This window comes from Globicephala melas, chromosome 19 (assembly GCF_963455315.2).
Source record: "Globicephala melas chromosome 19, mGloMel1.2, whole genome shotgun sequence".
NCBI classification, from domain to species: domain Eukaryota; kingdom Metazoa; phylum Chordata; class Mammalia; order Artiodactyla; family Delphinidae; genus Globicephala; species Globicephala melas.
In genome coordinates, this window is record NC_083332.1 from 26,791,823 (window position 1) to 26,804,601 (window position 12,779).

The following is a 12,779-nucleotide window of genomic DNA, read 5'->3' on the forward strand; positions in this document are numbered from 1 at the left end:
CTGTTCTGCAGTGAAATAGTCTGTGAATGTCCTTTATATCCAGTTGATTGATGATGTCATTGAGTTCAACTATATCCTTACTGATTTTCTGCCTGCTGGATCTGTTTCTTATAGAGAGGTGTTGAAGTCTTAAACTCTGATAGAGAATTCATCTGTTTCTCTTTCCAATTCTGTTGCTTTTTTCCCTCACAATTTGATGTTGTTAGGCATATACATGTTAAAGATTGTTATGTCTTCTTAGAGAATCAACTCCTTTATTATTATATAATGCCCTTCTTTATCCCTAATAACTTTCCTTCCTTTGAAGTCTGCTCTGTTTGAAATTAAATAGCTATTTCAGCTTTCTCATCTGGTGATTAGTGTTAGCATAGTATATTTTTCTCCATTTATTTTCTTGAAATCTGTATGTGTCTTTATAGTGAAAGTGGGTTTGTTATAGACAACATATAGTTAGGTCATGGTTTTTGATCCACTCTAACAATCTCTGTCTTTTAATAGGTGCATTTGGAACGTTGACATTCAAAGTGATTATTGATGTGGTTGGATTACTATCTGCTGTATTGGTTACTGTTTTCTATTTGTTGCCCTTATAGTTTGTCTATTTTTGTCTTCCACTCTTTTTTTCCCTTTGCTCTAATTGAGTTTTTTAATATGATTCTGTTTTCTCTCCTTTTTTAGCACATCATTTACATTTCATTTTTTTCCTACTTTTTTTACTTGTTGCCCTGGAGTTTGCAATATACATTTACAGTAAGTCCACTTTCAAATAACACTATACTACTTCACACATAGTGTGAGTACTTTATAATAACAAAAAAATCCTAATTCTTTCCTCTTATCCCTTGTATCTTTGCTGTCATTTATTTTATTTATATATAAGCATACATAAACATATACACACATAAGATATAGTCATAAACATACATAATCAGTTATCAATACATTGTCGCTATTATTTTGCTATGATTAGGCAGTATTTATTTATTTATTGGGTGAAGTAGAAAAGAATAGCTTTATTGCTTTGCCAGGCAAAGGGGGCTACAGTGGTCTAATGACCTCAAAACTGTGTGTACCTACCTGGAGGAGGTAGTGAGGAGTTTTATAGGAACGGTTCAAAGAGCACGTGATCAGCTCATGGACCTAGGCAGTCTTCTAGTTAGCCTTCTATAATCCTACGGTTAGGTCCCAGTCTGTTAGTTAGCCTGTGCCTCTGGACTATGAACTTCATAAGTGTTTTCAGTTTTTTTCTCTCCCCTTAGGTAGGACAGGATGGCTCTGGTAGGCTGGAATTGAAAATTTCTGTTCCCCATGTGGAAGGTTAGAGCTGGCTGGAATTGGGTATTTCCCTTCCCCAGTCAGTTAGGCTCTGAAAATAGCCCAGCAGGTCTGGCTTTGATTAACTAGTTTCCCCTAAGGGGAGACCCTCTTAAGAAAAACAGAATGTTTCAATGTATTTCAAAATGGTTACTTTTTCCCTCTCCTTGCTGGAAGCTACAGGGGATTTTCCTAGGATATTTTCTGTGGGAACCTGGCTGAGTTCTTGGAGGTAAATCTCACAATACTGTCGGGACCCTGTTATGACTGGGTCGCCCTGGAGTTTTTACCTTTCAAGAGTTTTTAAGTGAGCCTCTAGCAATTTGTCAGTTACAGTTCAGATTTTACTACGGCAGCACTGATTCCCTAGGTGGTTTCTGCTCATGAGTCTATGCTCTAGGGAGCCATAACTGCCTGTTTTTGCCTATGGGTCTCTCCAGTCTTGGGACAGCAGTTTGCTCTGTGTCCTCCCCCCTCTCATGGATCCAAGAGTTAAAAAGCTTTTTATTTGTTAGGATGAAGTGGAATGGCAATTTCTAAACTCCTTTTTTGCGGAACTGGAATGTAAGTGGTATTTTAGTTTTACTTATGGGACTTATTAGCCAAAAATGCCTTCTTGGCCAACTATTACACCATTCATGCAGCCTGAGTATACTGCCTCACTTGGGCCCAGCCCTGGTCCTAAAGTCCTCCTAAGAGGGGGAAGAAGCAAGTATATGGACTATATACTTAAGAAGTTTGTCATAAGAGGAAGAAGGATTTAGATGGTTTCAAATCTTTTAACTCGGAGACCTGACAAGTATTAAGTATTTCCTGTACGTTTTATAGAATCTGAATAACTCTAAAGACCATGGAAAAGCTGAAGACATCAGGTTTTATAAAATTACACCACAATTTTTATATGGGCAGGTTTTCCTTAGGGAAATAGGTAAGGTAACAAGAAATTGGGAAAGCTGGGAAGACCCTCCCCAATATTTGAAGTAAAATAATGTTTACTGGAGGTGTGTACTGCTCCACTCTTTGGTGGAGAAGTGACAGGATAGGTTTGTGTTTTATGAAAACCTAGAATGCTCTGTTATATTTCTGTGTGAGGCCCCAACACCCTAATTGCTTTTTCCTTCACTGAAATATGTGAGCTGTTCTTGGCTCTGAGGGCAGATATCTCTATGTTGGGATTGAGAATGAAAAGGTCACGGATTCAACTGCCTCAGCCATTCATCATTTGTGAGAGAACGTATGTAGGCTGCTTCCTGGTCAAATCTTGAGCAATGTATTTGTTAACTCTGGGCTTAGAGACTTTCTAGAGACCCTAGAGAACAAGGAAGAATCATTTTAAGAGGCTGTGTTTTCCTCTGCTCTGATTTCTCAACCAATTCTTTCCTACTGCTTTCTCTTTTTCTATAATTTCTCAAAGTTTCTAGTCTACTGGTGGAACTTTACCTTGGTTTTTAGTGTTATTATGTGTCATTCTTAAGAATATATGCATTAAATTAATTAGGTGTGTAGGGTGGAGGTCAGGGAATATGTATTACCATTTTAGAGGGATAACGAGACAGAGGGTAGACAAGATGCACATATTCAGTATGCAATATTGAACCAAACATGATGACTAAATTAAAAACCCTGTAATTAGGACCAGTAGCCCACATAAGATATTGTTTTTATTAAAATGAATAAACTTTTAAGTGAGAACTGACCATAATCTCTGCTTTCCATAGTTACTATTGAAAGTACAAATTTAATCAAATGTTTGAAATCTTTACATGAAAGCTGTGATTTCTGGCCTATTGGTTGGGCCCATCTCCAACTGTAAGCTTTGAGTGTATAAAAATGGGTACCTATAGCTATAGAAACGGCAGGAGGAAGATCAGATTCCATGAGTAATAAACTCAAGACTCTAGGTTGATCTACCATGAGACTGACTCATTTTAGAACTGAAAAATACCTTTTTATCTCGAAAGTGTTAGACTTCTTTAACATTTGACATTTTAGATTCCAAATATTATTATCTAGTATAAAACAGTGCTTTATATTTTTCTTAATTCTTAAGAGGCATAGCCCTCATGAACAGTAATGTTGATAGATACATCATTGAAGAATTATAGTTGGAACATTGACAGGATTTAAATTTTATTTCTGTACTATTTATACTAGGTTCTCACTTTAGGCTTTATATTAGAAAAACTGGATATAAGAGTGTATTCATAGTAATGTAATAATCACAAAAATTTCAGCATGTTAAAAAAGTGTTGGTAAGCAAATACATTTTGAATTTCAAATCCAAATTTTCAAATATCTGATTGTTCTTATCAATATCTAAAGGTCCTGTTATTTTACGTGTCCTTATGTTTCATCTCTTTTCTTTTAGGTCTCTTTTATTCAGAACCTTGTATTTTGTGTAGAAAGAGTTTACCGTGTGCCTGACTTTGGTGTCTGGGAAAGAGGAAGCAAATATAATAATGGCAGCACAGAGCTGCATTCGAGGTAATTTGCTGATTTCTGAGTGTTTGTTTGTTTGTTTTAATTTAAATGTGTGGAGCATGAACAAAAATCAAAGAACTAGATTAGAACTCTGGTTTCTATGTAATTTTCATCTCCTTTTTTCTATATATGATTCAGATGAAATTCACATAAAATTAAAGGAAGAGTCTGCTCTCAGTGCCCCTCAACAGATGCAGGAAAAGAGCAGGGTGTCTTTCCCAGCTTCCCAAGGTGTCAGTACGTGCATATCAGTATCCAGTCCAAGGCTTGGCCTTTCTGCTCAACCAAGTCATTTTCTTTTTCCTCTCTGAAATGACACTGTTTGAAAGATCAAGTACATTAAAATTGCCAAACAGCAACTGTATATGCATTGCATGTAAAATTCCCTTTCGTGTTATAGAGCTGATTTTTATTGTAACAAGAGATACTCATACCCTTTATATTTTGTTTAACTAAAAAATGTAGCTCAATCAGTCCTATCCATTTCACAGTAAAAGATTTAAGAACCTAAAGGTTATCAGCTATAGGTCAGTTTAGTCTCTTTATTGAGACTTGAAGAAAGTTTAGGAAACACTGGTTAAGAGGAATCTGCAGCTCTCTACTTTTTTGGATAGAAGGACTAATTACACACAAAAAATTAAGCTGATATAAGATATTTAGTAAACTAAAAACTGGCTCCAGATCACTAGCTGTATAAGATCTCTGTGCCTCAGTTTCCTGATTTATAAAATGGAGATAGTAATGTACTCTACTTTATAAAGTTGTTGTAATGATTGAGTTAGTATGTATAAAGCATTTGAACACCTGGCATAAGTAAACACTGAAATGTAAGTATACTCACATATTTAAGAATATTTTAATAACAAAGATTGAAACAAAAAGGATTTTTCATTTAACTCCGGACAGCTAACATACAAACTTTCCTATAAGTTTTATGATTCATATGAGGCATTTTTATAATACAGAGTAGAATAATAGCAATATGTAAGGAAGACAGTAAAGGAGAGAAATAGTTTGTGGTAAAGTGCAATTCAGACATTAAACAAATTCTGGCAAATACTAAAAATAGGAAGATAACATTATATTTCAGCTATAAGTTCTCAGCATTCCAGATTATCAGTCAAATTCAAGACAGAAAGTTTATATGATTGGAAAAGGTGATTTTTTTAAATTTACCTTTTCAGTATTTATGATTTATCAGACCCCTTTTCTGCTTTTTAATAAATATTTAATATATGCCAGTATGGTCCCACTGACATTATTTTCAGTATAAAATATTTGGAGTAGGGTTTTTCCTATTTATAAAAATTGTAGTAAGCTCAGAAAGAACCTTGGGTAAAAGTTACCATTAACCCTAGAAACTGAGGGTATTGAGAGGTCCCTAGTGAAAAAAACAGAGGCTCCAACATGTTTTCCTGTAACTGTGCCATCTTTAAACTGAATCATTAAGGATTTTATTTCAAGGCTAGGAAGATCATTAAGTGATGTTCTTTGCTACCTTTTCCATGCAAAATTAATCTCAATTGTAGCAGGCCAGTTTTATTCAAATGGATGGGAAATGAAGTTTGCCATTTAGCTTTGGATGATGGGTTTTATACATTTAGCATTCATCTTCTAATTTTCCATGGTAGAACACTTAAAAGAACTTCAAACCTTTTTTTCCCCCAAATGTTTCTTAGCTCAGATATCCACAAGCCTATTTGAGATATGTCACCTCTGCTGCCAAAATGGTCTGTTTTGAAACTACGGGAGACCTGAGCCCTAAGGCACTCATGGACGTAGTGATGGCAGCAGTGGTGGAAGACCAATATCTTTCTTTTTTTTTAAATTTTTTTTAACATCTTTATTGGCGTATAATTGCTTTACATTGTTGTGTTAGTTGCTGCTGTATAACGAAGTGTATCAGCTATACGTATACATATATCCCCATATCCCCTCCCTCTTGCATTTCCCTCCCACCCTCCCTATCCCGCCCCTCTAGGTGGTCACAAAGCACCTAGCTGATCTCCCTGTGCTATGCAGCTGCTTCCCACTATCTGTTTTACATTTGGTAGTGTATATATGTCAGTGCCACTCTCTGACTTCGTCTCAGCTTACCCTTCCCCCTCCCCATGTCTTCAAGTCCATTGTCTACATCTTCATCTTTATTCTTGTCCTGCCCCTAGGTTCATCAGAACCATTTTTTTTTTAGATCCCATGGTTGAACAACCTTTCCTTTGAATATGATTTACTGCTTAAATTTTAGGTTTCTAACTAAAAAAAGATTGCTTAATTAAAAAAAACCTCTTGATTAAGAATTCTCATTTTCTTTGTTCAGTAATTTTTCCCTCTAGTCTTTTTTTTTTTTTTTTTTTAGATTCCATATATTATGTGCTAGCATACGGTATTTGTTTTTCTCTTTCTGACTTACTTCATTCTGTATGACAGACTCTAGGTCCATCCAACTCACTACAAATAACTCAATTTCGTTTCTTTTTATGGCTGAGTAATATTCCATTGTGTATATGTGCCACATCTTCTTTATCCATTCATCTGTCGATGGACACTTAGGTTGCTTCCATGTCCTGGCTATTGTAAATAGAGCTGCAGTGACCATTGTGGTACATGACTCTTTTGAATTATGGTTTTCTCAGGGTATATGCCCAGTAGTGGGATTGCTGGGTCTTATGGTAGTTCTCTTTTTAGTTTTTGAAGGAACCTCCATACTGTTCTCCATGGTGGCTGTATCAATTTACATTCCCACCAACAGTGCAAGGGGGTTCCCTTTTCTCCACACCCTCTCCAGCATTTATTGTTTGTAGATATTTTGATGATGGCCATTCTGACTGATGTGAGGTGATACCTCATTGTAGTTTTCATTTGTATTTTCTAATGATTAGTGATGTTGAGCATCCTTTCCTGTGTTTGTTGGCAATCTGTTCTGTGCTTATGCCCAGGGAGTAGATTGTAGAGCCACTACCAGTAAGGGATTAAGTCACACCTCTTAGTCTATTGCTGTAAGACATCCCAGAACTATCTGTGCCTAGTTGGATCTGATCCAAGGATTGCTTAATGCAATATCGTTGTTATATCCTTAAACTGTTCTCATAACTTTAGAAAGCCTGAAATAGTAATTCTTGCTGTAAGTACTCATACTGCCCTTTGCCCTCTAACTTTCTTTGTCATTCTCCATCTCTGCCATGCAATTCTCCTTAGCAGGAATCAGAGAGAGCACAATCTGACTATCGCCTTGATGCTCCCTAAGGCCTTGTGCTCACTGGCTTGGTAAATGTCCCTTTTTCTTTTGCCACAGTGTGCACATCCCTTCTAAACTGCATGTTGATCAAAGAAGATTACTGCCCCCGGGCCCCCAAAACATACACACATAGTATTCCTTTTTTTTTTTTAGTAAATTTATTTATTTTATTTATTTATTTTTGGCTCTTTTGGGTCTTCGTTGCTGCGCATGGGCTTTCTCTAGTTGCTGCGAGCGAGGGCTACTCTTTGTTGTGGTGCATGGGCTTCTCACTGCAGTGGCTTCTCTTGTTGTGGAGCACGGACTCTAGGTGTGCGGGCTTTAGAGTGCAGGCTCTGTAGTTGCGGTGCACGCGCTTAGTTGCTTCGCGACGTGTGGGATCTTCCCGGACCAGGTATCAAACCCGTGTCCCCTGTGTTGGCAGGTGGATTCTTAACTACTGTGCCACCAGGGAAGTCCCTACACATAGTATTCTGAGGATAGAGGCTCTCTCTTCAGCATCCATGCTCAGCGGTCCTCTAATAATTGCAATCTGTAGCACTGTACAGTTACAGAATAATTTTTATTTAGGCCAAGCAGGAAACATTACTACCTTTTATACAGGAGGAAGCTAAAGTTTAGAAGGTTTTATAATTTCCTCCCCTCCACTCCTTAAATGATTCAAATCAAAAGTGGGTAGAGCTAGAACTGAATTCCAGGTGGTTGGCCTCCAAATCCAATGTTATTTTTACTGTATCACGTTGTAATTTAAAGTCTGAAAAAGTTTTCCTAAAGTTTGAAAGAACGGCAGGGTGTACAATCTTGGTGACATTTTGCTAAGTTTCAAGGATATCTTTGCTTAGCAATCAGTAAAGCTTGATTCAGCATAATGCTTTTGTCAGTCCCTTCCTGATTCTACCCTTTTCAGCCCCAGGTTTGCTGGTATCTCTTTCAGTCCAAATTCTTGAATTATTTAGCATTTCTTAGATAAACTTCAGAATTGTTTTCTAAAAAGTGATCTCATTACATTTAACCAACACCATTCTCGCAGCAGCCTCACCCTTTTCAGGGATTTGGTAAAAGAATCCATTGCTCTAAGTTCAGTATAACTCTAAATGTTTCCTAAGTAACCATTCGCTGCTCTCCCGATTTTTCTGTTGACTTAACTTTCCTCAAGCAACATGCTCCTTTTAGTTTCTCCTAGGGTGTCTGGAACTATTTCAAATAATTCTCCTTTTTTCTTCTGTTTATTCTCTAAGTCTTTTAATAAATTCCCTTACATTTAAAAATCTTATATTATTGGATTTAATTGCATTTTCCTTCATATATTCTTTTGGTACCTATTTATTATAACACTAATTCTTAATCCCCAGAGTTACATATCCAGGTAGTCCTCTTAACTGCTCCAAGTTTAATTCAAGTTTTTAATTTTAATATTTTCCCTTCCTGATTTATGTAAGGATATTTCTACACCTTGGGGCTATCTTTAAACCCTTTAAACCAAAACTCTGTTTTGGAGAAGAGATGAGTCTTCTATAAAATGTGAATTGAATCCCAAACCTAACTTTGAATTTTTTGGCTATTGGGAAACAAAAAGGAAAGCTGTAATAACTTAGTAGTAATTTAGTAATATATGCCCAAATGGAAAGATTATTGTAGTTATATATCCAAATGGAAAGATTATTGGGTTTTTTGTGTGTGTGGTTGTTTTTTTTTTTTTTTTCTGTTTTACGGTTTTATGTTCTGTTCTCTAGGCTTTTGCAATAAAGAAAGCTATCACTAAAATATCAGATAAGTAACCACATGGCTCTACTTTACTCAGTTTAAGATGCTTTTAGTGGCCATTTTACTTCATACAGTGCTTGTTATTTAAAGTAACTACTTAGTCTCCTTAAGTCATTTTTGATGTTCCAGTCATTGAGCTATGATACAAACAGCTATCCATCCATTCTGCTTCATTTTATGTATTTTTTCTGTACTGAGCAATTCATGAACACCCATTAAAACTATAGTACTGTAAAGTCCTTTTTCTTTCAGAAAGTATGATTGGATAGCTTAGGGAGTTTAAGCATAAGGTTAATGAATAGGAGATTGTAAATTTAGTTTCCATGCTTGCCAGTTAATTTTTTGGATTCCATGGTGGGTTTTAAATCACCTAGTCCAAACCCATCATCTTTTCTAGGAAAGCTTTCATTTATGCAATAAATAGCTTTATTACAAACTATCTCCCAGGTAAACATCATTTTACTTTAGTTCCCGTAAGTAAGTGTTGAGGTAACGCCTTGCAAGAATCAAATTGGTGAATGTTCTGTTGGTTACAGTCACCTAATATTAATATGTGCATTAGCTAATCATGGAATAATTTTCTGATAATGTCTTGTGCCAGTAAAATACTTTTAATTCTTACAACATACGTATTATATTTGCTAATAAATGTAAGATCACAATAGGAGTGTGTTTCTGTTTCTAAATAGCTTGCTGTTGCCAGAGTTTTAAATAACCAGTAAATAATAAATTAACATATTTGTGAATTTCAATTAAGTCCAATTATTCAACCAATTGCATTGGGAAAGAAAATTAAAATGTTAAGAATTTGACCTTTTCTCTAGTCCAGGTACAGTGTTTCTTTCTTTTGTAATGCTTTATTTAGAAGACAGTTTCCAAATTCATCCCTTAGCTGTCTTTTTGCATCATTTTTAAACATAGAACCTTGGACTGGCTATATTATGTATCTCCTCCAGTACAGAATTTTTTATGTATTTGCCTTTTGAATAAGTTATTTTCTCTCACTTCTCAAAATACTGTGAATAGTCTTAATAACACATATACCTCGCACTGTAAGTGGAAGTTTTCTGGTATTACTAGGTTAAATGCCTGTAAGCGTTGGTGCACTGGGGGCTAATGGAGACTCCTAGGGCATTGGGAACACATCCTTAAGCAAAAAAACCAGTCGGCAGTGAATGTTTTTGCATGCATTGTCAGAGCATATGACTCCTACGGGCTCTTCTAACTCTTAAGTTCTGAGAATTTAGAATTCTTACGCAGGTACTGTTTGGTTTCCATTTGAAGTATGCAAGAATAGGTATGATTGTGCTGGGTGCATGTGCAGTTAGGAAGCTGCCTTAGGTTCTTAAATGGTTACCTATTATTTCAAATAAACAACCCCAAACTTAGAAGCATAAAACAACAACAATCTTTTATTATTGTTAACTCACATGGTTCAGAGGGTTGACTAGGCTAAGCTAGGGTGCTTAGGGTCTCATGTGTTTGCCATCAGTTGTGGCTGGGGCTAGAGTCAACTTTGAAGGCTTCCTCACTCAGGTGTCAGAGTGTTGACTGGGACTTTGGCAGGAGCTGTCTGCCAGAAGGCCCATATATGAAGTTTTTCCATATAGTTTCCTCACAGCATGGAGGCTAGGTTCCAAGGTTCAGTGTCTCAAAACCCACAGGCCAGGTGGGAGCTGTATTTCTTTTCATGACCTAGCCTCGGAAATCATGCAGCATAACTTTCACTACATCCTGTTTGTTAGAGTCAGTAAGACCAGGCCATATTCTAGTGATTCTCCACCTTGTGATGGGAGAAGTGTCAAAGATTTTGAAGACGTGGGCTTCGCTGGTGGCGCAGTGGTTGAGAGTTAGCCTGCCGATGCAGGGGACACAGGTTCGTGCCCCGGTCCGGGAAGATCCCATATGCTGCAGAGCGGCTGGGCCCGTGAGCCATGGCCGCTGAGCCTGCGCGTCCAGAGCCTGTGCTCTGCAACGGGAGAGGCCACAACAGTGAGAGGCCTGCGTACTGCAAAAAAAAAAAAAAAAAAAAAAAGATTTTGAAGACGTGTTTTGTTTTTTTTTTAAACATCTTTATTGGAGTATAATTGCTTTACAATGTCATGTTAGTTTCTGCTGTATAACAAAGTGAATCAGCTATACATATACATATATAGCCCCATATCTCCTCCCTCCCACCCTCCCTATCCCACCCCTCTAGGTGGTCACAAATCACCAAGCTGATCTCCCTGTGCTATGCAGCAGCTTCCCACTAGCCATCCATTTTACATTTGGTAGTGTATATATGTCAATGCTAATCTCTCACATCGTCCCATTTTACCCTTCCCCCTCCCCGTGTCCTCAATGCAGACGTGTGTTAAACCACCACATATTCTTCATTTGGACTTTATTCCTTCTTGTCATTTCTCTAAAGTGACTTTGGCTATGAAAAGAGACTGTGTCCCTTGTCTTAAGTATACTAGCAGTACCACATGAATTGTTATGGAATTTGTTTAACCTGTGGAAGCATCAGGTACTTCTTCAGGCAATGAAAAGCTAGATAGCAGATTTGAGGCAGTAGGGCAGTATCTTAATCCCAGATTATTGGCTCAGTTGTTCTTGAGAACCAGGGTAAAATGATCTGCATAGATTCTAGTAGGGAAGAGAGTTTTCACCAAAGAGAAAGTAAGGATGCATTTGAAAGCCACTTACACTTCATCTCTCAGGGCTTAGTTTCCTCATTTTAAAAGTAGAGGGGATAAACAAAGGAAATGCAAGACTTGTACATCAAAAACTATAAAATATTGTTGAAAAAAATTAAGACATACAAGAATGGAAAGATATCCTGTGTTCAATGTACTCTATATCAAAAATCTGTCTTTTTTATACAAATTGACAAACTGATCCTAAAATTTATATGGAAATGCAAGGGACCCAGAATAGCCAAAACAACATTGAGAACAAAGTTGGAGGAGTCACACTTTGCAACTTCAAAATTTACTACAATAATGAGCTTACTGTAGTTATAGTAATCTTCTACAATACTTTAAAAGTGTGGTACTGGTGTAACAACAGATATAGAGATCAATGCAGTCGAATTAATGATCTAGAAATAAACCCATCTATGGTCAGTTGATTTTGACAAAGGTACAAAGATAATTGATAGAGAAAGAGTAGTCTTTTCAACAAATGGTGCTGGGACAACTGGATAGCCATATGTAAAGGAATGAATTTGGATCCTACTTCATATCATGTACAAAAAATAACTGGAAGTGGGTCAATGACTGGTAGTAAGAGCTAAAAGTATAAGACTCTTAGAAGAAAACATAGTTGTAGATTATTGTGACCTTGGGTTAGACAAGGTCACACCTTAACTATGACACCTAAAGCACAAGTAACCAAAAAAAAAAAATTTTTTTTTTAAATATGTTTTTGTGTGAACAAAAGTTTTCATTTATCTGGGATAAATGTCCAGTAGTTCATTTGGTGGGTAGTTGCATGTTTAGATTTTTAAAAAACTGCAAGCCTGTTTTTTAGAGTTCCTATATTGCTTTACATTCCTACCAGCAATGTATGAGTAGTGTAATTTCTCTGCATCTTTGCCAGCATTTGGTGTAATCACTATTTTTTGTTTTAGTTACTCTGATTGGTTTGTAGTGATATCTTATGGTGGTTTTAATTTGCATTTCCTAATGGATAATGATATTGGATCTTTTCATGTGCTTATATACCATCTGCATATCCTCTTCAGCAAAATGTCTCATGTCTTTTGCTCATTTTCTAGTTGGATTATTTTTTATTGTTGATTTTTGAGAGTTCTTTATATAATTCTTGATACGAGTCCTTTGTCAGTTCTTTGTTTTGCAAATATATCCTCCCAGTCTGTAGCTTGTTTTTTTGTTAGCGCAAAACTCTTATGAAATCCATTTTATAATTTTTCCCTTCATGGATTGGGCTTTTGGTGTAAAGTCTGACAACTCTTTGCCTAACCCTTGATTCTGATGAT

At 36.5% G+C, this 12,779-nt stretch overlaps 1 protein-coding gene across 5 annotated transcripts in view; it reads left to right on the plus strand.

The window, feature by feature from the left end:
* PHKB (phosphorylase kinase regulatory subunit beta) overlaps nucleotides 1-12,779 on the plus strand; it is a 197,822-nt gene that overhangs the window by 44,652 nt on the left and 140,391 nt on the right. For all 5 annotated transcript variants that reach the window (XM_030833057.3, XM_060289761.1, XM_030833056.3 and 2 more), the window contains one exon: nucleotides 3,683-3,798. In XM_030833057.3, coding sequence (XP_030688917.2) covers nucleotides 3,683-3,798 — 116 coding nt within the window. The remainder of the gene's footprint in view (nucleotides 1-3,682; nucleotides 3,799-12,779) is intronic.